Source organism: Eschrichtius robustus, chromosome 10, assembly GCF_028021215.1.
Source record: "Eschrichtius robustus isolate mEscRob2 chromosome 10, mEscRob2.pri, whole genome shotgun sequence".
NCBI lineage: Eukaryota > Metazoa > Chordata > Mammalia > Artiodactyla > Eschrichtiidae > Eschrichtius > Eschrichtius robustus.
In genome coordinates this window covers 22,260,448-22,286,082 of record NC_090833.1, presented here as the reverse complement: position 1 = coordinate 22,286,082, position 25,635 = coordinate 22,260,448, and the positions used below count along the sequence as shown (strand labels likewise).

Genomic DNA, 25,635 nt, shown 5'->3' with positions numbered 1-25,635 from the left:
CCTGCGATTCAGGGTGACCACCGCTCTCCCCGAGCGTGGATCGCCGTCCCCCGGAAAACTGCAACGTTTAAGGTCAAGTGTGCACTGGCTCTCCTTTCTGAAAGCGTTGTCACCCCGAGGTTTCCCCTGCGGCTAGCGCCGCGACCCTCCCTGCCCGCCCGTCCTTCCTGCTCCACCTGAGGGTCACCGCCTGTTCCTGACCTTTCCGCTGATTTCTAGTGTCACAACACAGCACCTTCTCCTCCTCCCCGAAAGCTCCACTTCTAGAACTCGCCCAACAGTTGGGCCCGGGGTCCACGGAGGGGTCAGACGGGACGGCAGACACAGCCCGCCCCCCTGGGGCTCCGGCCGCCCAGCCCCCACGGACAGGGGGCTAGGCTCCCCCCACCCCCAGGCCGGGGCGGATCGCACACAGAGGTGGCTCCGCCCGGGGCTCCGGTTTCAATTTCGCAACGTGACGGTGCAAACCTGAGGCCTACAAACGCCGGCGGCGGTCGGCGCCCCGCCCGCCCGCCAGGCCCGAGCGCCCCAGCCCCCCGCACGCCGCGGCCGCCGCCCGCCCGCCAGCCCGGCCCTGCTCTCCGGCCCTGTTCCCCGGCCCTCCCGCCCGGCCCCGGCCGCCGCCCCCAGCCCGGCGCTGCGCCGGCTCCGGCTCGCGGCCGCAGGCTGGCCGTGGCACTTACTCAGCTCGTCCTGGGAGGCGGAGGCGGCGGCCGCAGCCATGTTGCGCCGGGGAGGGAGGGAGGGAGGGGCCGGAGTGGGAGGGCACGGACGGGCGGCACTGGGGGCTCGCCGCTCTCGGTGCAGCACAGGCCGGCAGCCGCCTCCGGTAGTTCGGCGCGGGCCGCGCTGCGCCCACGAGGCCCGCCCGCCGTCGCCGCCGCCGCCTGCGTCCTCCTCGCTGCACGCGTAGTTCTCGCCGTCCCCCGCGAGCTCGCGACTCGGGCGCTCCGGCAGTCCGGCGCCTCTGCGGAGCCGCCGCTGTCCGTCGGCCGAGGCCCGGTACGCCCGGCCCGCGCGGCGGCTCTGCGGCTCAGCGCCGCGCTCGCCCAACTCACGCCGGTTTTATATTTAGAAAGAGCTGAGCCATCCTCCCAGCGGCCCCCCCGCCGGGCCCCTCGCGCGCCCGCCCGCCCTCGCTCGCTCGCTCGCTCGCGGCTCGTCCTGCCCACCTGCCGCCGCCCGCCCCGCGCGCGGGAGCCGGCCCGCGAGCGCTCCCTGCGCGGACCCGGCACGCGGCGGCCTGCACTGGCGGCCCGGCCTAGCCGCTCCTCGCCGCCCCTCCTTGCCCGCGCAGCCTCCGGCAGCCCCGCCGCGGAACGCCTCAGGCCTCCGGAACGCGGACGCGCAGGCCTCTGACCTGAGTCCGAGCCGGTCTCCATGCCGGGGATGCTGCGCTCGGCGCCGCGACGCGGGCGCCCAGAAGCGAGGCGAGAGGCGGGCTCGGCCTCGGGGAGCCGCGCGCTGCAGTCCGTGAGGGGCTTGGTCGAGCTGGTCCGGGCTGCCCCGGCCGGGGGGAGGTCCTCGAGGCGGGACGGGAGCTCTTTCTGTAAAGGTCTGTAGTTGTCACGTTGGCTGGTCCCGACCTGGAGAAACACGCCTCTCCGAAGGAAGAGACGTGGACTCGGAAAAGTTGAGCCGGGTTCGGAGTCGGCGGGAGGAAGCCCCGCCCTGCGCCTCCCGCCGAACTTCTCGGCCCCGCCGCTGACTCAGTCCCGGGCGAGCCCCGGTGCCCAGGGCGCCTTTTTTTACTTAAAGATAGTGATAAAGTGTAGGTTTCTGATGCTCTTCGAAACTAGACTAGGACTACCGAGTGAGGGAAGATCAATAAGCCCCACTAAAGTTCAATAAGCCAAGATTTTTAAAGTTCAATTTCAAGTATATATGCTTATAGGAGTTGTTTTCTTAGATTTTAATTCTAATCCCTACGTTCTTTTTGGTAACCCGAGTGATTTATTTTGAATATAGCGATTTTAACTTTATGCCTTCAGTTTGTCCGTGAGGTCACTTAGTGAAAAACACTTGCAATATGGAATTCAAATTAAGGGGTTGCATAATTGCTGTACTTTAAGTGATAGTACTGTCATAAATTAGGTACAAGGTCAGATACACTTTTTTTTTTTTTTTTGGTATAAGAGGAAGAAATCAAGATCCTAACTGAATTGAAATTGCCTTTATCCCTAAAAGAAATCTGTAAAGCCCTAGTTAATGTCTTGAAAAATGAGTATATGTCATTCCAGATGTAACTTGGGCAAGTAAAAGGTACTTACACAACATTAAAGACATTTATGTCCTTTATTGCTTTTATTATAGAGATTATACATGATCTTTGTAAAAACTGCAAATGATTCAGAATTTAAAAATGAAAATGAAAGGCCTTGCCTCCCCTCCCAGCATCCCACTCCCCTGAGGAAACTATGGTTAACAGGTACGGTTGAGCGTGCACCCTCCAAGGCCTTGTTTCTGTGCACATGTGTATACGGCCCCAAAAATAACGAAGTGGGGAGGGGGTTCAGACTCATGATAAAGTTCTGTATCAGTGTTTTTCCTCCATAAACATTCTTCCACGTTAACTCAAAAAGCTCTACACCACCACCACTCTTTTTATTAATAACTTCATGGTATATTAAGTTAACCAGTCCCTTTTTTTGAGCACATTTTGGCTCTTTTTGTAAAAGTAAAGGTTGTCCGCCACCTTCCTGCTCACCATCTCCTCATCGTACTCCCTAGAAATAATCCCTGTTAACAGTTTGGTGCATGCAACCTCTCCTGACCATTTCTATGAATGTGTAGAGTGACTGTACCAAGGAGTAGTATGGGGAAACTTTGACTTCCCGTAACTTCCAATAGATCCTTCTAAAGCCAAGCCACCCCCCCCAACCCCTGCCAAAAGTATAGAATCTAAGTTAAAAAAAAAAAAGTTCGTTTGAAATTTTAACTTCCAGACAAGGCCAGTTAGCAACTCATAAATTCCTCCTATATAGGCATTCCAGAATCCCACATGTGTGCAAATCACATATAGGTATTTACACGCAGATTTTGTTTGTTTTGACAAAAATGAAATCCTACTATACATATTACTGTGTAACTTTACCTTTTCACCAAACTGTATATCACAGGTATCCTTCTATATCGGTAATAATAGCTATACTAATTGTGCCAGGCACTATTTAAAGTGTTTTACTTGGATGAATTCATTTAATCCTTACAACAATCTTATGAAGTAGGGATTTTTTATGATACAGGATGATTGAGGAACAAAACAAAAGTGCCGCAAACTAGTAAGTGGTGGGGCAGGAATTTGAACCCAGACAGTGTGGATCCAGAGTCTACATTCTTTTTTTTTTTTTTTTAATTTATTTATTTATTTTTGGCTGCGTTGGGTCTTCGTTGCTGTGCACGGGCTTTCTCTAGTTGACGCGAGCAGGGGCTACTCTGTTGCTGTGCATGGGCTTCTCATTGCAGTGGCTTCTCTTGTGGAGCACGGGCTCTAGGCGCGCGGGCTTCAGTAGTTGTGGCTCGTGGTCTCTAGAGTGCAGGCTCAGTAGTTGTGGCGCACTGGCTTATTGACTCCGTGGCATGTGGGATCTTCCCAGGCCAGGGCTCGAACCCATGTCCCCTGCATTGGCAGGTGGATTCTTAACCACTGCGCCACCAGGGAAGTCCCCAGAGTCTACATTCTTAACCACTCTGATCTGTATGTGCAGAACTACTTCATTCTTTTAAATGACTGCATGATAGTCTTTAACAAAGACTTGCAAAAAAGAAAAAAAGACCCTTCATGATAAGTACATGACAAAATTTAATCATTCCCTTATTGATGAGCATTTAAGTTTCTACAATTTTTTACTACTGCAAACAATGCTACTGTAAAACATTCTTATAAGTATATCTTTATGAAGTCACATATTTCTATATGTAGACATGGAATTGTTAGGCAAAAAAAAAAGATGGCTTTAACATCTCATTATATACAGTAGTTTATAGCAGGTTACAATGCTGCTTCTAATCACTACTGTTTAAGCTTTTTTATAGTTGCTTCTTCCTTCAAACTACTTATAGTTTATTTTTCCCACTAAATAACGTCATCATCTTACTAGGCACTATGGTTTTGAATAGTAGCCTTGAGATACTTCCTATCTAGAATTTATTTCAACTTTAAAAAACAGACAGGAGACTTCCCTGGTGGCACGGTGGTTAAGAATCCGCCTGCCAATGCAGGGGACACGGGTTCAAGCCCCAGTGCAGGAAGGTTCCACATGCTGCGGAGCAACTAAGCCCGTGCGCCACAACTACTGAGCCTGCGCTCTAGAGCCTGCGAGCCACAACTGCTGAGCCCAAATGCCACAACTACTGAAGCCCGTGCGCCTAGAGTCCATGCTCCCCAACAAGAGAAGCCACCACAATGAGAAGCCTGTGCACTGCAACGAAGACCCAACGCAACCAAAAAAAAAAAAAAAAACCAAGAAAGTCCCTCATGGACCGTTGTTGGTAGGAATGGTAATTGGTGCAGCCACTATGGAAAATAGTATGGAGGTTCCTCAAAAAATTGAAAATAGGGGAATTCCCTGGCGGTCCAGCGGTTAGGACTCCGTGCTCTCACTGACGAGGGCCTGGGTTCGATCCCTGGTCGGGGAACTAAAATCCCACAAGCTGTGCAGTGGAGCCAAAAGAAAAATTTGAAAAAAAAACCTGAAAATAGAACTACCATATGATACAGCAACTTCACTTCTGGGTATTTACCTGAAGAAAACAACACTAATTCAAAAAGATACATGCACCCCAATGTTCATAGCAGCATTATTTACAATAGCCAAGATATGGAAGCAACCTAAGTGTCCATCAATAGATGAATGGGTAAAGAAGAAATGGATACATGTATACAGGAATATTATTCAGCCATTAAAAGAAAGAAATCTTGCCATTTGGGACAACATGGATGGATCTAGAGGACATTATGCTAAGTGAAATAAGTCAGACATAGAAAGACAAATACCATATGATCTCACTTATATGTGGAATCTAAAAGGCAAAACAGAGAAAACAAAATGAGGACTTCCCTTGTGGCACAGTGGTTAGGAATCCACCTGCCAGTGCAGGGGACACGGGTTTGTATCCCTGGTCTGGGAAGATCCCACATGTCACGGAGCAACTAATCCCGTGTGCCACAACTAGTGAGCCTGCGCTCTAGAGCCTGTGAGCCACAACTACTGAGCCCGCGCGCTTAGAGCCCATGCTCCACAGCAAGAGAAGCCACTGCAATAAGAAGCCCGCACACCACAACATAGAGTAGCCCCCGCTCGCCACAACTAGAGAAAGCCCGCGCACAGCAACAAAGACCCAATGCAGCCAAAGTTTAATTAATTAATTAATTAATTGAAAAAAATGAAAACAGACTCATAGATACAGAGTACAGACGGGTGATGCCAGAGGGGAGGAGACTGGAAGGTAAAATGGGTGAAGGGGATTAAGGGGTACAAACCTCGTTATAAATAAGCACAGGGATGTAAATATACAGCATAAGAAATATGGTCAATAATATCAGAACTTTGGGGACAGACGGTTACTACACCTATTTTGGTGATCATTTATTTCGTAATGTATGCAAATGTCAAATCACTATGTAGTACACCTGAAACTAGCATAATATTGTACATCCTATTTTTCAGTTTCAAAAAACAGACAAGAAGTAATTGGGGGAGGGTAAGAGGGGGGCCAAGAAAGGCCACTGAGAAACCAAAATAATATATCACAAAATCCAAGAACTAAAAATTTGTATTTTACTCCTTAGAAGTCCCCTCTCCCTCTTGTAGGTCCTACTCATACTAAATATCTGCATGGTTCTGATAAGGTGAACAATCTTGCTTCCATAGTCAGTCAAAGCAGAGTAGAAGCAGAATATTAGAGGGCACTCTTCTGGGCAGGTACATGGATGACAAAAGTACTAACGGACACCCTGAAAACAAGGGAAGAAGGAGGAAAATTATGAGAAGAAGCTATAAGAACTCAAAAAGCAAAGCATGCTGGGGTTATTTATAAAGTACTGAAAGCACTACCCACCACATAGGCCCTGAAATCATTTCACTTGAATAAGTGATGTTTATGGTGCTAATCCTGACAACAACAAATGCTGAAATAGGGACTTCCCTGGTGGTCCAGTGGTTAGGACCCTGTGCTTTCACTGCCAAGGGCCTGGGGTCAATCCCCTGGTTGGGGAACTAAGATCCCACAAGCTGCGTGGTGTGGCCAAAAAAAAAAAAAAAAAGAAATGGTGAAATTATGTCTAATTTCAAGCAACAAAAATCAAGGAAGTATGAAGTATATTTTACAAAGCTTTTCATCTAAAATGATTATAATAAGTAAGCAATTTTTGGTGCTTAAAGGTTTAATTCTAAGCTATCTAGAAAATCCAGCTATCCTAAAAGATTCAATTATCCATTCCCAAAGAGCCCCAGACAAGCCAAAATTCTATATAAATAAGTCTAATATAAATAAGACTTATACAAATAAGTCTAATTGTTTCGGTTGCTGAAAAAGTTAGGGACTGGATCCAATCTGCCAACAGAGGCACAATCCTAATGATCTTCTTCTCTGCTCTTCTCGGTCAGTTATTGACTGAAGACATATTTCATGGCACATAAAACCATGTCATGACTCAAAACATTCCACTTTCTAAAACTTGAACTCAGAAACATCAATCTCTAACCACCATATAGAATCTTTCCTCTGTTTTACTAATTCCTGTGGATTGGAGTACATTTTTTAAATCATTGAACATTTTATTTTTAATTTTAATAACCGAGTAAAACAGTAGGCTTGTCATAGCAAACTAGAGAATTAGCAAATTGGGAGATAGAGGAATGCTAAAAGTATGTCTGTCAGAAGAATTAAGAGAGAGAAAATACAAAAAATTAGTTTGAAAACATAGAAGCTTCAAACTTCTCTATTAGAAGACTAGGTGGAAAGAACATAGAAGATTGTGGAAAAGCAATTTTTGAAGCAATTCCAATTGTGGAATGGCTGACTGCATCTAGAAACTAATGCAATAACTGTAATTTGTTTAGAAGGGTCTGAGTCAACAGATATGTCATTTTTGCTTCCTGCCTTTTCTGTTAATTCTGCCTGGAATTTAGACAAGGCTGGAGCTCCAGTGACCATGTTGTGAATATGACATACCTACAGGCCATTTAAGCAGAAACATAGCACGAGGCCAGGTCTCTGAATGTGTTGTGAGAGCTGCCGTACAAGCTATGGTCAGCCTGATTCCGATTTTATTACTGAATGAGAAAAACAAAATCCTGATTAGCTTAAGCCTTTATTTTTAGGAACATAGAGTACATTTTAGATCCTCATCATCACCTCGAAGTTTTTGACCACTTTATGTTCATGGCAATGAATCCTTATTAGCACCTTCAAGTTTTTCTTTCCTTGATTTCTCTCTTACATACAGTGCCAATCAATTCCCAACCTTGGGCAAACCCCACCATTCACTTTATTTTTCCCCTCCCAAATATCACTGGAGAAAGGCAAAAAGCTGATCTGGTCCAGTATAATACTACACCTTGCATTTTGGAGAATGAGGCAACCTGTCCCCTACCTTCTAGGGATAGGATTTATCCCTATACCAGAAGATTCTACCTCCTCTGATTTCCTTAGGACAGTGACTTCACAGGTTTTTGTTCACATCTCCCCCCCAAAAATTTTTTTTGAAAAACAATGTAACCCATTTGCACATTTTTAGGTTGACATCTAAAATTTCCCCTTATTACTTAAATAATTGAAAAGAAGAAATTTTGACAATGAATTCTATTGTAAATAGCAGCATTTTAAATAAAGGCCCAGGGACTTCCCTGGTGGCACAGTGGATAAACTCCACAGTCCCACTGCAGGGGGCCTGGGTTCGATCCTTGGTTGGGGAACTAGATCCCACATGCATGCCGCAGCTGAGGAGCCCGCGTGCCGCAGCTGAGGAGCCCGCGTGCCGCAACTAAGACCCCACGCAACCAAATAAATAAATAAATATTTTTTAAAAAATAAAGTAAAATAAAGGCCTGGGACTTCCCTGATGGCGCAGTGGTTAAGGACCCGCCTGCCAGTGCAGGGGACACGAGTTCGATCCCTGGTCCGGGAAGATCCCACATGCCACGGAGCAGCTAAGCCCGTGTGCCACAACTACTGAAGCCCACGTGCCTAGAGCCCATGCTCTGCAGCAAGAGAAGCCACCGCAATGAGAAGCCCGCACACTGCAACGAAGAGTAGTGCACAACAATTTATACTAAGGCAATATAGTTTTAACCTTGAAAGTCTTATTGTTTACTTTATCATCCTTTTCTTCAACAAAAATATGTATATAAATTTAAATATTTGAAAATTTTTCTATGGTTATTTAAAAAATTACTATGACTGAATAATCATAATTAATAGTACACAACTTATCAAAAACAACATAAATACATTACAACATTTTTTAAGGTTTCAACTATTAGTGATTAGCATATTTTTTATGTTACAGCTTTTTTTTAATGTTACAGCTTTTGAAAGTTATTAAACATGAAAAGTAATATTTTATTGGAAATGTATCTCAATGAAAAGGACAGGGGCTTTAAAAAAAAAAAAAAAAAAGATACCCAGTTGCTGTTATTCACTTCCTCATTACCTAATTTAATATATCAAATTGTCCCTTTGATGGTAGTCATCAAGTTCTTCCTCTGAGGGCAATCAACCCTCATTAGTCTAGTCGGGAGATGGCTGAGAGGCATGGCTTGCTTTTGTAAAGTGAGAGAAGGGCCATTGTGAAATAGGACATCCTGATTTTTAAAGGCATTCTTAGGCAAAGCAATTTGAAGAAACACTATATATGATCTAGAGATTGATTTTCTTAGTACTATCCATGCCCCTATATCCTAAGAAAATCTTCATGTACTCCTGAGGACCCTTGTTCCAGAACAATGCATCTTCAGTGTTCTTCCTTCTTGTCCTATTCTGTCCCTAGTCTCTCTTTGAAAAAATAACCTACCCTATACCTTCTCTTTCCATTCTCATATTCAGGCTACACCTTTATTCTTTCCTCAACCCCCTGGACTTCCCTGAAATTAATTGCCTGAGGATCAACCAACTGCAAACTCCCATGGACACTTTTTCATTCCAATCTCATTAGAACTATTGACTCCATCGTCCCTTTCAAAATTCTCCTCTGTTGGTTTTCCTTTACCAGTTTCTCCTGATTCTTTTCTACTTACCAGTTAACTTCACTGCCTTCTCTCTCTGCCACCCCCTCAAAGTCAGCATTTCCTTGGGTTTTAACCACAGACCGCTTCTCACTCCACCTCCTCTTCCTTGCAATCCTCACTCCCTCATCTTTAATTACTAAATGACTCTTTAATTTCTTTCTCCAGTTAAGTCATCTCTACCTAGATGTCCCACATGTGCTTCAAACTCAATGTATCCCCAACTGAATTTTAATCTTCTTTCTCAAACCTTCTTCCTGTGTCCCTTAGTGTATGTGGAACCAGCATCCAGTTGATCAAACCAGAGACCCTGGAGTAGCCTATAATCCCTTCTTCTCCCTCACTTTTATTCACTATCTACATATTGTCACTGAGTACTGTCAGTTGGGGTTTCTCTGGTTCCTGGCACAGAAAAATCTCATGTATGTACAAAAATATTTGAAGAAGAGTACTGGAGTAGTTCACAGAAACAAAGAAAAACTAAACATCATGAAAGATAGGAACTGGGCAGCTCCCAGGATCTCTGCAACAGGAATTGAAGATCATCCCCCAAGGAACTGCAACCAAATGATCCAGCAACAGCATAGCCTTTCATTTCTGGGTGTTGCAGAATGAAAATTCGAAGTCCCAAACTTTGATTCAAGCTTGCTTGAAATTAAAACAAACCATAGGTTGAAATGATAATAGATAAGAGGGAAATGACCAGGCTTCACTGGTGGTGCAGTGGTTGGGAGTCTGCCTGCCAATGCAGGGGACATGGGTTCGAGCCCTGGTCTGGGAAGATCCCACATGCCGCGGAGCGACTAGGCCCGTGAGCCACAATTGCTGAGCCTGCGCGTCTGGAGCCTGTGCTCTGCAACAGGAGAGGCCGCGATGGTGAGAGGCCCGCGCACCGCGATGAGGAGTGGCCCCCACTTGCCGCAGTTAGAGAGGGCCCTCGCACAGAAACGAAGACCCAACACAGCCATAAATAAATAAATAAATAACATTAAAAAAAAAAAAAAGACATGACCTTGTTGACATAAATTCTCTGGGAATCCAAAGTACTCTGTTGGTCTAGCATTTCTCAAGAATAGAAGAGATAATTAGAAAAATTTGCGTTCTGATGACTAGAGGAGCACAATGAATAAGAGATTAACTCTTAAAGGGGCAAAGGTCATGTTTAAATTTCCAACCTATGCATTCTCTATTTCTTGTTATTATGATATAGTTCTTTAATAAGAGGTTCCTGTCTTAAGGAATTGAATTTTCTTTTTCTTTTTTTGGCTGCATCAGGTCTTCATTGCTCTGCGTGGGCTTTCTCTAGTTGTGGCGAGCAGGGGCTACTCTTCGTTGCGGTGTGCGGGCTCTAGGCGCGCAGGCTTCAGTAGTTGTGGCACATGGGCTTAGTCGTGGCTCGCGGGCTCTAGTGTGCAGGCTCAGTAGTTGTGGTGCACGGGCTCAGTTGCTCCACGTGCGTCATTTGGGACCTTCCTGGACCAGGGCTTGAACCCGTGTCACCTGCATTGGCAGGCAGATTCTTAACCACAGCGCCACCAGGGAGGCCCCCTCCAGCTTCTCCTTGATGTCCCCTCCATTTTCAGCCAGTCAAGGGGAGGTGGTAGAGGAGAAGAAAATGCATTCAGACCTGGGACTGGACAGCTTCTTGACTTCGGGCAGCCCCATTTCCTCGGCTTGCCTTGCTGTCTGTGAGATGAGTGCAGGGGTTCATTTAGTTGAGCTTGTTCTGTTCCTTTAAAGTCTCAGAGCCTTGACTCACCCTGCTCCTTCAGTCTAGAGTACTTTTCTCTCCCAAGGGCACCGCTCCAAAAGTCACTTAGTTATAGGACACTCCTGACAATCCTTCTGGAGTTCGTCAGCCCTTTTTGCTATTCCCCCAGTAATCCCTGCAAGTACCATTCACATATTCAACAAATATCTGTTGAGCACCTACTACATGCCAGGTACTGTTCTAGGGCCTGGAGAGTGTATTTCCATGGAACAAACCAGATAAAAATCCTTATCCTTGTGGAATTGATAGTCTAGTGAAAAAGCAGACAATAAGCAGTAATCAAATAAGAAAATGATATGATAACGTTGAAAGGGGAAATAGGAGTGGGGATGGGATTCCACTTTAAGCAGAGAAGTGATAGAGCTTCACTGAGAAGATTCGTGAGCCATACAGGATACCTAGGCAGGCAGCAAGTCAGCCATACGTGCCAGGCAGGTTGGAGGGAGAGGGAGAGCGAGGAGGCCATTGTGACTAGAGCAGGGAAGTGGGGGTAGAGGTCAGGGAGGTTATGAGTGGCCAGATTCCATCGGCCTTGTAGCCCACTGTAAAAATTAGAATTTCTACCCTGGGTGAAATGGGAAGGCTTTAGAGGGTTTTCAGTAGAGGAAGTCCATAATCTGTTTTTGGTTTTTAAAGCATCTCTCTGGCTGCAACATGAAGAGACAAGAGAAGAAAAGTGAAATCAAGAAGCTATTGCAATAATCCAGGCGAGACATGACGGTGGTTTGGACCATTATGGTGGCAGGTGTGTAAGCCATAAAATTAGTATTTGTTTAATTCAAGTTGCGGCATTAATTATGGCTTGCAGTGAATGCACCACTAATATGCTTCTGCAGTGGGTTTTTGCAGCCTGGATTTCGGAGAAGGGTAAGGAAGAGGGGAGGGACGGTTTGAGGTTACCAAGGAAACAGAACATCATAGATCTGAAAACCTGAGACGGCTCTAGGCCTTTAGGCCTCTGGCGCAGCAATAATTCCGCAGCTGAGACCACCAGCGCTTCCCAAAGACCATGCGCAACAGGCCGGGCTGGGAGCCTATGGAAAGCACGGGACTTTCTCAAAGCGGGACAGGCGCATTCCGGGAATCGTAGTTCTGCGCCCCTGCGCAGGCGCAGTGAGCACCCCGCCGGTGGGGCTTGCGCGCGCAGCTCCTGCAGGACCAGTTTCTAGAAGCTTGTTGCGGTGGTGTGGGTCATGGCTGCGGGTCCTGACGCAGGTAGTGGTTGCCCCGGGCCCTTAGTTTGGGGGCTGCGGCCAGGTCGCCGGCTCCGAGGGCGCACCTTGGGCGGGGTGGGGGCCGAGGGCAGTCTCGCTGTGCACACCCAACGCCGCAGCTTCTGCGGGAGGTGGGCGCGCTCCTGGATGGAGCTTTCCTCCATCGCTTCCCTGCGCCCATGGTCTTGCAACTTCGCTACTTTGGTATTTTGGGCGGGAAAATTCATTGTGTGAGCATGGGGGTAGGGGACTGTCCCGTGTACTGCGGGTTGTTCAGCAGCCTTTCTGGCTCCACTCATTAGGTACCCGTAGCATCCCTCCTCCTTAGTCGTGATAACCAAAATGTCTTCAGACATTGCCAAACGTCCCCTGCGGGGCAAATTCCCCCCCGCACCCCCCTCGTTTGAGAACTTCTTTCTGCCTGCGTCACATTTTCGCAGAGCCTTTATTGTAAGCTCCCTGGAGATCGTGACAGGTGCCTTGCTTAACCACTGCAGAGTCTCAGGTGTCCAGCGCGGCGCCAGGTACGTGGTGGGCGCCTAATATTTGGCGGAGGAAGAAATGACGTAATGCATACTGTGTGCCGGCCTTTGTGCTCGGAGGTGGGTAATTTTTGGTATGATAGTTGCAGTTGGAGGACAGTGTCCTCACTTGCCGGAGTGAAGCACATCTCAGACTATATTGTCATTTTTTGGGTGCTCTGTGAGGGTGGGGGCCCAGTTTCACTGTCCATGCCTGTCTCCTTAGTGTCCCGCTCTCAGGTCATTGTATATGGTCAGTTATTTGTGGAATGAGAAAATGCATGCAACACAGGGCAGACTTTGTGCAGAAGAGCACTTGGGAATCAGAGAAAGCCTCATACAAGAGGTGACAGTGGAAAGGAGTCAAGTTTTAATGAGTAAGCTTGGTAGGAGAGGAAAAGAAGGCAGCATTCCAAGGAGAGGGAATGGCTCTAGTGCAAAGGCGGAAGGAGTTAGAGTTTTTGGAAATGGAGAGATACCTTCTTACGGCTGCAGTGTCCATCAGGGGCAGCTAGAGCTGGAGGTGAGGTCATCAGGGCAGGGTTTCTAGACCATCACTTGTGGCTTCAGTGTTTGAATTTTATCTTGAGGCAGTTGGGGAGTGATAGGACCATATCTTGCATATTAGAAGGAATCCTTAGGCTTTGGTGTGAGACTGAATTGAAGAAGGCTGTCCTTAGGTAGTTTCAGTAGGAGAGAATGGAGAGGTTCTTATGAAATAAAACCACCAGATCTTGGTTATTGATTTTGTTAGAAATTTGAGAGTCAAATATGAAGTCAAGTTTCTCAGTTGAGCAGCTGGTGGGAAATTGTGTGGCCATTCATTGAGAGAGGGCAGGAGTGGAATGGGTTTGGATCCTCTTGTAGCAGTGAGCCTTTTCTGATATGTTTTGCTGATGAGGAGTATTTAGTCTGAAGAAACTGTTTTCTTGGAGGGTACCTTTAATTACCCTCAAGTAACTTCTCAGCTTTTCACCTACAGAGAAAATTATTCTTTTAATACAGTAGGGCGGTTCTAGGCCTCTGAGAATGTGTGTGTGTGTGTGTGTGTGCGCGCGTGTGTGTGTGTGTGTGTATGTATCAGAACCAAACTAAGAACAATGTTTTTTAGGAGTCACAATTTGTTTCATTTATTTCATAACTTATATTTCTTGACAGCTTCTGCAAGACCATAAAGTGGATCCTTGGAACACTTGATATTTTGCTGGAGAGTGCCTTTTGGTGGCCTGTGTTGACACTCGAAGTCTAAAGGGGACTGAATTCCTCCTGGTGATACACATTGCAAGCCGGAGTAGCCTGAGCGAGATGACAGCCATCTCCCTAGATCCTCACACTTTGGTCTCAAGTGAACAAAACAAGGTGCTAAGAATGGAGACCCCTGGGGATCAAGAAGTGCTCCTAAGAGGAGACACTGTTGACCCAGAGTCTTTCAGACAGAGGTTCAGGTGGTTTTGTTACTCCGAAGAGGCTGGACCCAGAAAAGCCCTGAATCAACTGTGGGAGCTCTGCATACAGTGGCTGAGACCAGACATCCACACGAAACAACAGATTCTCGAGCTTTTGGTGTTTGAGCAATTCCTGACCGTTTTGCCAGGGGAGATCAGGATTTGGGTCAGGTCACAACATCCTGAGAGTAGCGAGGAAGTGGTGACCCTAGTGGAGGAGTTGACCCAAGTGCTTGAAGAAAAGGAAGGTGAGATTAATAGATGGAGGGAGGAAGTGGGAGAGATCTCCTCAAGATATGAAAGTAAACTCCCCAAAAGAGCACTTTCATTTAATAAGTGATTCTTGCTCAAGCCACTGTGCAAGGACTATGAAGAAAACACTTTACTACATAAAACAGATGTGTTATTTCATCTTAATATACCTTATAAATATTTTAAAGATTATTATGAAAATTAAATACGTTAAAACAGTGGGTATATGGAATGAATGAAATCAGTTTTTGTGAGCTTAGAAATTGAAAGGATATTTTATGAGGTGGGGGGGAAGCTTGGGTTTTAATAGGAAACTGTATCTTTGGCTGTCCTGTGTGTCTTCAAAGCGTAGGGAAAACTTTTTTTCTGTTTTTTCTGACCTTTTTCTCCAGAGTGACATATATAATAATTTCTAGTCTGAGGAGCTCATTTAAAAGGTTGGACTGTTTTTTTTTCCCCCTTCCTAGATACGATCTCTCAAGATTCTGTTATTTCCCAAGAGGAGAATCCTGAAGAAGATAAAACAGTTTCTGTTCCTCCAAATACTGAGTCCCAAGTAAGCTTCCTTTCACTGGTTTTCATTCATTCATTTTTTTTTTTACCGGAAATTTTCATTCTTAAGTTAATTTGTTAATTGAGGTTTGATTGACCTACAACATTGTATTAGTTTCAGGTGTATGATGTAATGATTCGATATTTGTATATATTGTGAAATGACCACCACAGTAAGTTTAGGTAACATACGTCACCATGTATGGTTACAGGTTTTCATTCTTAAGTAGATACTCACTGAGCTCCTCCTGGGTGGTATAAAGACGCTAGAATAATTAAGACAGTCTCCTTTTCCTCACAGCCTTCACATTCTTAGAGCTCATTCTTCATATGCTATTTTACTTCAGTTACCAGAATTGATCATGTCTGACTCTAATAAAAACAAAAATATTTATTAAAATTCAACAGTTATTCCTGATAAAATTGGCCAGGTGGAAATAGAATTATATTTCCTGAACATGATAAGAAAATTTTCCAGCTGGATAATGTTGGAAAATTAAAAGCAGTCCTCACAATAAAAAGTAAGAAGATAAGGATGTCTCACCTTACTGCTATTAATGAGTATTTTCTGAGTATTCTAGCCAATACAGTGCTAGAAGAAGGAAATGAGGTAAGTACAGATATGAAAGAAGCAAGTGTATATTACTTACAGATAACATAGTCTTTTTGGAAAACCTCAGAGAATCAACCGAACACGTACTGAAACTCATACAATAGCTGAGAAAAGTAGCTGGTTACAAATCAGTAAGTTTCCTGTATACCAATAATTATCAGTCAGGAAAAAAAATTCTTATTCACAATGGTAAATAATAGTGCTCTGGTAGGCTGATAATGGCCCCCTGAAATATGTCCACTTCCTAATCCCTGGAACCTGAGAATATTACTTTATTTGGAAGAAAGGTCTTTGCAGATGTGATAAAATAGGGATTTGAAATGAGGAAATTACTCTGGATTATATGGGTGGGCCCTAAATGCCATCACAAGTGTACTTAGAGCTTGAACACAGGAACAGGAGAAAGGGACGTGGCAATTGGAGTGATAAGGCCGCAAACCAAGGAACACCACGGAATGCTGACAGCCAAGGAAGCTGGAAGAGGCAAGGAATGGATTCTCCCTCAGAGCCTGAAGGGCATGCAGTTCCCGCAACACCTGGATTTCAGACTTCTGGCCTCCAGAATTTGGGAGGATAAATTTCTGCTGTCTTAAGCCACCAGAGTTGTGGTAATTTGTTATAGGAGCCACAGGAAGCTACTCCAAGTGCTAATAGTCGCTCTGTTGTACTGCCTTTCAAAATGTCATGCTGTAGAGGATGCTATGGAAAGTGTGTTTTAAGGATTAATTGTGCTCATTTGTAATTTGGAGTAATTGTAAGTGTGAGTTTGTCATTGAACACAGATCCTTGTTTGATTGTGATAGAAAATAATTGCTACTTAGAGCCAATTGGAAATTACAGTTTAGAATATAGTCACTGATGTTACTCTTACATGTTTAATTATTGCCTGTAGTGCTTATATTCTGCAGATTTCGGGTTTGGGAATGTAATTTGTATCCTTCATTTAATATTTTCTGTTAATCCTAGAAATCATTGTGTTAGGGTGAATTTGATCAGTGTTAGACATTCCAGAGAATCCTTGTACAGCATTTCACACCAGGAACTAAATGGCAAAGGCAGGGATTGTTTCATAATCTTGTTCTGTGTCACTTGTAATAGATGTATAATAGCTACCTTGAAGTTTGCTTTGGAATTCTCAGAAACTTGAATACCATCAAAACTAATACTTTGTATCCTAACTACTTCTCTGAATTCTTAGGATCTATTTGGGAATAACCCAATGCAAAAAGGCTGTCTTTGGTGTTCTAGGAATCCATGACACTCAAGGATGTAGCTGTGACCTTTTCCAGAGGAGAGTGGAGGACGCTGGAGCCTTCTCAAAAGGAGATATATAAGGAAGTGCTGCTGGAGAACTATAGGAACCTAGAATTTCTGGGTAAAGACATCTTCTCTTCATAATCTAGCATCTAAGCTGGGTATCTTTTTGTCCATTTTTATTGAAAGATAAGTGCTATTAACTGTTTTGGCTGGGCTTACAGGGGTGATGTGACTAATCCTAAAAATGGGTCCTAAAAATGTACTTTTCTACAATGTTTTCTCCAAGAAAGAGTCTTTGCTTCATTGAGCTGAAAATGTTGAGCACCATTTTGCTGTCGCCGAGGCCATACCTTCCCCAGTGTTCTCCTCAAATGCCAGTATTGAAGTCTGTTTGGCAGCATCCTTTTCTTCCCTGGAGAACCAGAGGCTGTGAATGTTGGAATGTCTTTGTTCTAGGCAAAAACAGCCATTTTCTATTCTTTTCTCTATGAGCAGGCTTTCCAGTTTCCAAGTTAGATTTGATTTCCCAGCTAAAGTGGGCTGGACTACCACGGCTGCTGCAAAAACAAGCCTCAAGAGGCTCCAGACCAGGTGAGTCGGTGAAAAGTGGAGGAGGAAATTGAAGTAGTTGCTTTACCAAGCCATTTGGAGGAATTTTGGAAATGTTGGGTGGGCTCAGTGCTAACATAGAAAGATGATTAGAATATCCACCTTGCCGTCCTGGAATGTTCAGTTTAACAGGGGAGACTGTTAGTTTGGGTCCTCGAGAAGCAGAAGCCCAGATACGATTAGCAAGGTCAGAGACTTACTGGGGAGAATTCCAGGGAAGGAAAGCTGGGAGGGGACTGGAAGAGGCTGGGATTGCTGTCAGAGTGTGATGCAGGTCTGACACCTGTGACGAGAGACGGAAGGAAGGAAGGCTGGGTAGGATGAGTCTTAGATTGAAGTGCAGGTTGAGGAGGTCTTGGCAAAGCCAAAAAAGAGTCTTGCCGCCAAGAGTCACCTATCAGAGTCGTATGCCTCACGGAAATGGGCCTAATATCCCTGCCATACTTGAAATTGACTGGGAGCACCTGTGGCAAAGTGGCCTTGGTGTGATGCTGTGGTGGTCATTGAGCAGCAGCGGGGGGCTGTTGGGTAAGCACCCCAGAGGAGGAGCTCTGAGAGGCACGTTTCCATGGATGCCATAGATGCAGACATCAGAACTAAACGTGTTGGTAATGGGATGTATGTCCTAATGGTGGCATGTGTAAGGAGCAGTGGGAAGATACAGGAGCAAGGGCTTAATTAACAATTGAATTGAGTCTTGGAGAAGAAATAGGAGTTCGTTCAATGGACAGCATGTATAGTATAATTTGTTAAAAGGAAAAAAATGTACATATACATGTATATGTTTAAATGTATAGATACATATGGGATTTTACTGTCTGGAGAACATTCCATGTTAACACTGGTTATCATTGAGGGATTACATTTTTTCTCTATTTTCTTCCTTACACTTTAATAATAAACATATTAAGTTTGTATTTTTAAAAATCAAAATAAATTATTATATATCAATACCTTGGTTTATTTTAAGGAAAAAAACAATAATTTACTTTGCTCTATTCCATCTTATTAACCGTTCATTTTAGTCAACCTATTGGCTGTTTCCAGCATAGTTACACAAGTAAAGGACAGCAGTTGTCTTTTTATGTTTAAGTACATTTGGGAGAGTTGTTTTGAAAACGGATTCTAAAAATGTTTTGAGTAAAATCTAGCAGCACTGGTATAAATAGACGCCTCTCCCCCCAGGATGCTTATGTAAAAGAAGCATCATTTAGATGTACAACTTATTTAAAAAGTCATTTACAACAGAATGGAGAAAAAGGTTTTGACAGACAAAGCCAGAATCAAGGGCTATGATTTATAAAAAGCTCGTGCAAATCAGTAAGGAACACTGAGTATGTTAGAAAAATGAGCAAGGAACTTCAGCAGATAGCTAACCAAAATAACTGACAAAAATAAAATTTAAGAAGCTGTTAACGTGAAAAAAGTGTTCCAAATCACTGGTCAACAATGTAATTTACATTTAAGGAACAGTACTATTTATTATGAATCAAATTTGCAAAGGTTTAGAGAAAAAGCATTTGACCATAGAAGAGTAGTCAGATACTTCTCATCATGTATTATGTGGTGATAGAATTTTTCTACCCTTTGGTTCAGTGATTCCACTTTTATGACTCAGTTCTGAGGAAGTATTAATCATTTGATAAACATGCCATAAGGAAATAACTAAATAGTAATATATTGATATGATGGATTATTATGTGATTAAAATCATGAAGAATTAACTAATGAGGTGGGAAAGAATTATGAATAAAAACAGTAACTGTACATATTATACATAGATTTTCTATTCTACAATGTGCAGAAAAATTTACAGAAGAAAATACACAGAATTTTTAATAATGGTTAACTTCTGGGTAATAGGATTTTATGTCTTATTTTATTTCTTTATGTTTTGAAAAGCGCTCGTTAGCATTTAATGAACCTCCCTCCATGTAGCTTCATGCTGCCAGGACAGCCCCCCCCCCCCCCCCCCGCCAATCTTCTCAGCTCTTCTGCTGAAGAATTTGGCCTTCAGGATGACAGGCTGCTTTGGGCGCTCTCTCTTCCCCAGAACTTTGTAGTAGCCCGATTGCTCCACATTAGTGATAGGAGCAGCTCCAGTCTTGTTTTTGGCAGCATTTAGCGTATCTGCTCACTGACCAAGGTCCACAGTTTATCCAGGTTGACGTTGGGGCAGAAGCTCTAGTTCCTTGCTACGTGGTAATGCCTCATACCAACTTTCCCAGAGTAACCCTGGGTGATATTTTTCGAAATTGATCCTCTGGTGACATGTGCCACCAGCATTACCCTGGCCTCCCAGATGCTTCTGGTGTTTGCTGATGCGATCATGGCTGGGGCTCATGTGGCCCCTAAGCTTCCGGTTCTTCCTTAGTCTGGATGGCATGTTGGTGACTGTCAAGTCTTGAGAGCCATCCAGGATTTTGTATTTTATAGTTATCTGGTTAAAAAGTCTTATGAAAGTGACACTGGAATCTCATAACTAAGAGCCAGGATGAATGATGTGGTTAATAAAAGAATTCAGGGTTCTGAGAGGAGCACAAATCTCGAGAGGGTGGTGTTGGAGATTGTGGGACTTGCACCCTAGGCCCTATCAGATTTTCTGTGTTTGTGATAGTGAAGGTGCATAGGGATTGAATTCTAGGCAGTATGAAGTATTAAGATGCTGTCATGTAGTAGGGACCATAAATGGATGCCTGGTTAGAGTATTCATAAGATTGGTAGGGCCAGATTGTGGTAACCTTTGAAAGTCTAGCATAGGTGTTATTGCATATCTGTGATGTGATTAACATTGTCTATAAACTTAGTGCTATTTGGCTGCTTTGAGGAGAGGCAGTATGGTACAGGGGTCAGAAGTGTGGGCTTTGGTGTCAGACTGGGTTAAAAATCTGGCTCTACCACTTAACAGTACACGTAACCTTGGGAAAGCTGTTTACACTCTTTGTGCCTAGTTGTCACATCCATAAAACAGGGATAATAATAGGACCTACTTCATAGGGTTATTGTGAAAATTAAGTGAAATACAAGTAAAGTGCTTGGTATGGGACCTGGCATTTGGTAATTATTCAATAAATGTTTGCACTATCATTATTATTTGGAAGGAGAATAGATTGGATGGCAAGAGGAATAAGTTTGAACCTATTACAGAAATTTGAAATGAGGGTGAGAACTTGCATCTCTAACTATAAAGCACAAACCTTTCATCTTCCTCAGTATTTTTCCTAAGCTCTAAGTTTCCCCAGTTCCCATATGTCACTTTTCCCTTCCCTGTTTTATGATACTCTGAGAATTGTCCACACCCTGTTTCTTACAGTCTCTACTGTCTCTATTCCTATTTTAGTCCCAAATGCAGCAGCTTCCTTTATTGCAAACAGGAAATATTGTATTTGTTATTTCTTTTAGAGTGTGAACTTAGCGGTGAATTGAAGGAATCTGGCGGAAATCAAGATGTTCTTATGGAAGAATCGACTTTAGATAAAATAATAGAAAGGTATCTAATGAGTGGTGATTGTGACTTGACGGGAGAATCCTGGAAACATTATGGCAGACTAGAGGAGGGTCGTAGTGATAGGGAACATTCACAAGTAGCAATCACACAAAAGAAAACTCAAGGGAGAGGCAATAAGGGTGAGGAATTTGACTCAGAAAAGAGCCCTTTTGGAAATAACTTCAAACCACCTTCAGACCTAATTAAACATCTCAGAATCTACTTAAGGAAGAAATCTCGGAGGTATAACGAAGGCAAGAAACCCTTCAGTTTTCATTCAGACCTTGTCCCGAACCGCAAGGAACACAGTGGAGAAAAGCCACGAAAATGTAATGAAGGCAGGAAAGCCTTAAGTCACTCTTCATCTCTGACGGAACATCAGAAACATCAGAAAATCCATTTTGGGGAAAAGTCCCAGAAGTGCAGTAGCTGTGGGGTAGCCTTTACTCAAAACTCATCCCTTAGTAAGAGAAAAAACTCCTCTACATGCGAAAACTGTTGGAAAGATTTAGGTCAAGATGCAGCCGTAGATAAAGACGAGGGAACTGAGACTGGAGAAAAAACCCATAAATGCAGCAAATGTGGAAAAGCCTTTGGCTATAGCGCCTCACTGACCAAACATAGGAGAATTCACACTGGGGAGAAACCCTACATGTGCAATGAGTGTGGAAAAGCCTTCAGTGACAGCTCATCACTTACACCACACCACCGAACCCACAGTGGAGAAAAGCCCTTCAAGTGTGATGATTGTGGAAAATCTTTCACCCTGAGTGCCCACCTCATTAAACATCAGAGAGTTCACACTGGAGAGAAACCCTATAAATGTAAAGAATGTGGGAGGCCCTTCAGTGACAGTTCATCTCTTATTCAGCATCAGCGAATTCATACTGGAGAAAAACCCTACACGTGTAAAAACTGTGGAAAATCCTTCAGTCATAGCTCATCCCTTTCCAAACATCAGAGAATTCATACCGGAGAGAAACCCTATAAGTGTGGTGAGTGTGGGAAAGCCTTCAGACAGAATTCTTGCCTTACCCGACATCAGAGGATTCATACTGGAGAAAAGCCGTATTTGTGTAATGATTGCGGGATGACTTTTAGCCATTTTACATCTGTGATTTATCATCAGAGACTTCATTCAGGAGAAAAACCTTACAAGTGTACCCAGTGTGAGAAAGCCTTCCCTACCCATTCGCTCCTTAGCCGTCATCAGAGAATTCATACGGGCGTCAAGCCTTATAAATGTAAGGACTGTGGAAAATCCTTCAGTCAGAGTTCATCTCTTAATGAACATCATCGAATTCATACTGGAGAGAAACCCTATGAATGTAACTACTGTGGAGCAACCTTTAGTCGAAGCTCAATCCTTGTAGAACACCTGAAAATTCATACCGGCAGGAGAGAATACGAATGCAACGAATGCGAGAAGACATTCAAAAGTAATTCTGGCCTCATCAGGCATCGGGGATTTCATTCTGCAGAGTAATTCTTGGAAATATAGTAAAGTGGGGGGTGGGATTTAGTCACAGTTGTCCCTTGTCAAAAACCTGGGGTGTAAACTACCACAACATTGATTAGTAGGAAATTTAGTCACAATTGTCCCTTATTAAAAACCGGGGGTGTAAACTACCACAACATTGGTTAGTAGGAAATTTAGTCACATTAGTCCCTCATTAAAAACCTGGGGTGTAAACTGCCGCAGCATTGATTAGTAGCTGCAACTTTGATGGGTTGGCAGCTAGGAAAAAGATACTTTTTGTCATTCACCCCTCTTCTTTGCAAGGATGTCAACTTTCAGTAGATAGTGATTCGGGTTGGTAAAGTCACATGAAAAGAGAAGAAAGTAGTAGTATGAGATGTGAAATGATTCTGAAAAGCCAAATGTGAATTTAAAAAGCAGGAGAGGGGTGCACAGGGCCCATCTTACGAACCTCTTCTCTTCAGATTGCCTTCTCTCCTAGCTTCCGCGTTCACTACCATGTAGTTTTATAGAAAGAGGACCTGACTGTAGTCAGGTAATCTGGGTTCTGTCCCAGTTTGCTGACCAACTTCCTATATAACCTTGGATAAATCATTTGACCTTTCTGAATTTTAGTTTCTTTACTGGTAAAGTGAAGGGGTGGGACTAATGATTTCTGAGGTTTCTTTCTTTGGTACCTCTGGTACTTTCTGAAGCTGTGGGAATAAGTTAAACATTTTTGATTCTTTGGCATTTTCAAGTTTCCTTAGTAGAAAATAGCTCATTTAAGCTACTGAACTTCTGGCTTAGTGACAACGCAGTATGCTTTTTGAATACTTGATGCCAGAATTGCTCAAATGCTGTGCACAGGAACAAGTGAGTAGAGCTCAAACAGGTTTGCCTTCAGGGAGTGTTTTGATTGGACAAAGCACCCCAACCTGTTTTTCCTCTAGACTTTGGCCGTGGGGATTGGGAATCTCAATGGCATGCTCCTGGGCCATCTCAGCCATGAGAGTAACAGTCCTAGGAAAATAGGTGAGGGGTTGGGGGGGAAACGGGTACTGAAAACGGCTATTTTGGATGGATTGTCTTTTGCAAAATAGAATTCTATTTTTTAAAAAGTTTGCCTGTACTAAGTACAGCTTCTTGTAATTTAAGTGCAAACGTTCTGTATGGCAAAGGTCACAAGCTAAGATTGGGCCCTTTTACATGTTTTAGTTGGCCTGTATGGTAAGGTGGTTTTGTGTGTGTGTGTGTGTGTGTATGTGTGTAATTAGTTGTCATCATTTAAAAATTAGGAAATTTCATACCCCCCAAAAAAGAGTCTTGTTTTGAAAAATTAATAAGGGCTGACAGTACTGGGCCCATATTTCAGTGGGGCAGTCAGCTGGTTTCGGGTAGCCGCTGCTACCTTTAGATGGGGAATCTATTCTCATACTTGCAAAGTTATCTCATTTATGTAGCTTGACTTGCCCACCGTAGGAAACTGACATTACAATCCCCTACCATCTGGAGAATACGTATCCTAAAATCTAAAGAGACTCCACTGATAGTAAAATTCAAGAAAAGAATGTAGAAATGATACAGAATAAATTTTAAGTTAAGTTTTCTGTTATGAAATTAGACCTCACAGGAATAGACTATACAGATATTAGTGGGCTATGTCTTATGAATGTCAGTGGTGGAGTCTGAATAATTCTAACTGTGAAAAAGGAACTGAAAACCCTGGGTCAGTTAGGTTTGGGTCTCAGGTCATAGGGTTCTAGAGGAGCCCCACTGACTCAGCAGTGGTGCAGAGTTCCTAAAGTTGAAATTTGAGGCAGCTCCTATAGAAAGAGAACAAAACGGGTAAACTTTCGGCTTCCGGAAGTGAAGAGATGCTTAATGCTCATCTGAGATTCAGCAATATTTGCTGTGATTTAATGGGTTTAGTTTGCAGTGCTACTTCTGGATGATGTTTTTGGTTTCTTCCTTGTGCACCACCCCACAGTAGTTCAAGTGTTGCTGTGGGATAAATTAGTCTATGTAGTTATTGCTAAGTGGACCAGCTGGAAACATTCTAGTCATGAAAGGAATATGGCTTATCAGAATTATTCACCCCGGCTTAAGTTTTTTTCTGAAAGGATAGAAACCTTGGTTTTTTTTCTGGAAAGATATAATCTAAGAATTAAATACGTAAAAATCTTGAGAAGAGGCTTGTTCCAGGATGTTTACTTCTTACATTCCCCAGTATTCATAAGAGGAAGTTTTATATAAATAGCAGTTGGGAATCCAGAACATAACCCCCACCCCCTTTTTCTTTACTGTGTTATTGAGGTATAAATTATATATTGTAAAAGTCATTCAAATGTATAATTCAGTGAGTTTTAGCCAATTCACTGAGTTGTACAGTTGGTGCCACAATCTGATTTTAGAACATTTTATCATCATGATAATATCCCTCACACCCATTTAGAGTAATCCCATCCCCACCCTGATCCTAGGCAACCACTAATCATTCTACTCTCTGTCTCCTTAGAGTTGCTTTTTCTGGACATTTTATTTAAAGGTAATCATATGTGGTCGTCTTTAGTTTTTCATTAACTTGTTTCTGAGTTCATCCGTGTGGTTTTCTGAATTCACCTGTGAGGTAGCATATTGGTACTTTAATCCTTTTTATTGTCAAATATTATCTGATTGTATGGATGTTCCGTATTTTGTCCATTCACCAGTTGAAGGACATTTGGGTTGTTTCCATTTTCTGGCTGTGAAAAATAATGCTGCTTTGAACATTAGTGTGCAAGTCTTTGTGTGGACATAATGTTTTCATTTTTCTTAGATGCCTGAGTGGAGTTGCTGGGTTATATGGTGAATTTTAGTTCAACTTTTTAAGAAGTTGCCAAGTTGTTTTCCAAAGTGACTATGTCATTTTACATTCTGAACTTGAGTGTATGACGGTTCCTGATGAAGTTACATCCTCACCAACCCTTGTTATTGTTTGTATTTTTTAATATAGCCAACCTAGTGATTGAAGTGGTATCTCTTTGTGGTTAATGATATTGAGAATCTTTTCATGTGTTCTTTAGCTGTTGATGTACCTCCTTTGGTGAAATGTGTTGTCCACACGTTATTTATATTATTAACTTGCAGTTCTTTTTATTCTACCTATAAGTCCTTTATCCAGTATGAACTTTCTAAATACCATGTACTAGGCACAGAAGACAACCTCAAATCCTGCTGTACAATATT

At 43.4% G+C, this 25,635-nt stretch overlaps 2 protein-coding genes and 1 pseudogene across 8 annotated transcripts in view; 1 reads left to right on the top strand and 2 right to left on the bottom strand.

The window, feature by feature from the left end:
* Positions 1 to 1,648, bottom strand: part of ECPAS (Ecm29 proteasome adaptor and scaffold) — a 98,515-nt gene extending 96,867 nt beyond the window's left edge. For 2 of the 5 annotated variants that reach the window (XM_068553826.1, XM_068553825.1), the window contains exon 1: positions 1,361 to 1,648. Coding sequence is in view for 2 of the 5 variants with exons in the window: in XM_068553825.1 (XP_068409926.1) it covers positions 1,361 to 1,382 (22 nt within the window). In the remaining 3 variants the exon portion in view is untranslated. Of the gene's footprint in view, positions 1 to 201; positions 328 to 683; positions 1,029 to 1,360 lie in introns of those variants that run through there. The other 3 variants (XM_068553827.1, XM_068553823.1, XM_068553828.1) reach the window with 2 other exon arrangements.
* Positions 1,649 to 12,187: 10,539 nt separating this feature from the next.
* Positions 12,188 to 25,308, top strand: ZNF483 (zinc finger protein 483). 3 transcript variants are annotated; one of them, XM_068552172.1, is made up of 6 exons: positions 12,188 to 12,213; positions 13,892 to 14,426; positions 14,898 to 14,986; positions 16,844 to 16,970; positions 17,348 to 17,443; positions 20,864 to 22,434. In XM_068552172.1, exons 2-6 carry the CDS (start codon positions 14,039 to 14,041, stop codon positions 22,432 to 22,434), a joined length of 2,271 nt encoding a protein of 756 aa, XP_068408273.1. In that variant the 5' UTR covers positions 12,188 to 12,213; positions 13,892 to 14,038. The 3 variants fall into 3 exon arrangements, with proteins under 3 accessions (XP_068408273.1, XP_068408275.1, XP_068408274.1); XM_068552174.1 differs by lacking the exons at positions 12,188 to 12,213; positions 20,864 to 22,434 and adding an exon at positions 25,226 to 25,308 and having other exon boundaries at positions 13,963 to 14,426; XM_068552173.1 differs by lacking the exon at positions 12,188 to 12,213 and having other exon boundaries at positions 13,963 to 14,426; positions 20,909 to 22,434.
* Positions 19,370 to 19,847, bottom strand: LOC137769962 (large ribosomal subunit protein uL15-like; annotated as a pseudogene).
* Positions 25,309 to 25,635: the final 327 nt, after the last annotated feature.

What these genes read in the sequence shown, in the direction of transcription:
- ZNF483 (XM_068552172.1), top strand. Translation starts at nt 14,039, where the DNA reads ATGACAGCCATCTCCCTAGATCCTCACACTTTGGTCTCAAGTGAACAA. An exon ending in TAGGAACCTAGAATTTCTGG is followed by an intron (nt 16,971 to 17,347) that starts GTAAAGACATCT and finishes CTCTATGAGCAG; the next exon opens with GCTTTCCAGTTTCCAAGTTA. An exon ending in CTCAAGAGGCTCCAGACCAG is followed by an intron (nt 17,444 to 20,863) that starts GTGAGTCGGTGA and finishes TATTTCTTTTAG; the next exon opens with AGTGTGAACTTAGCGGTGAA.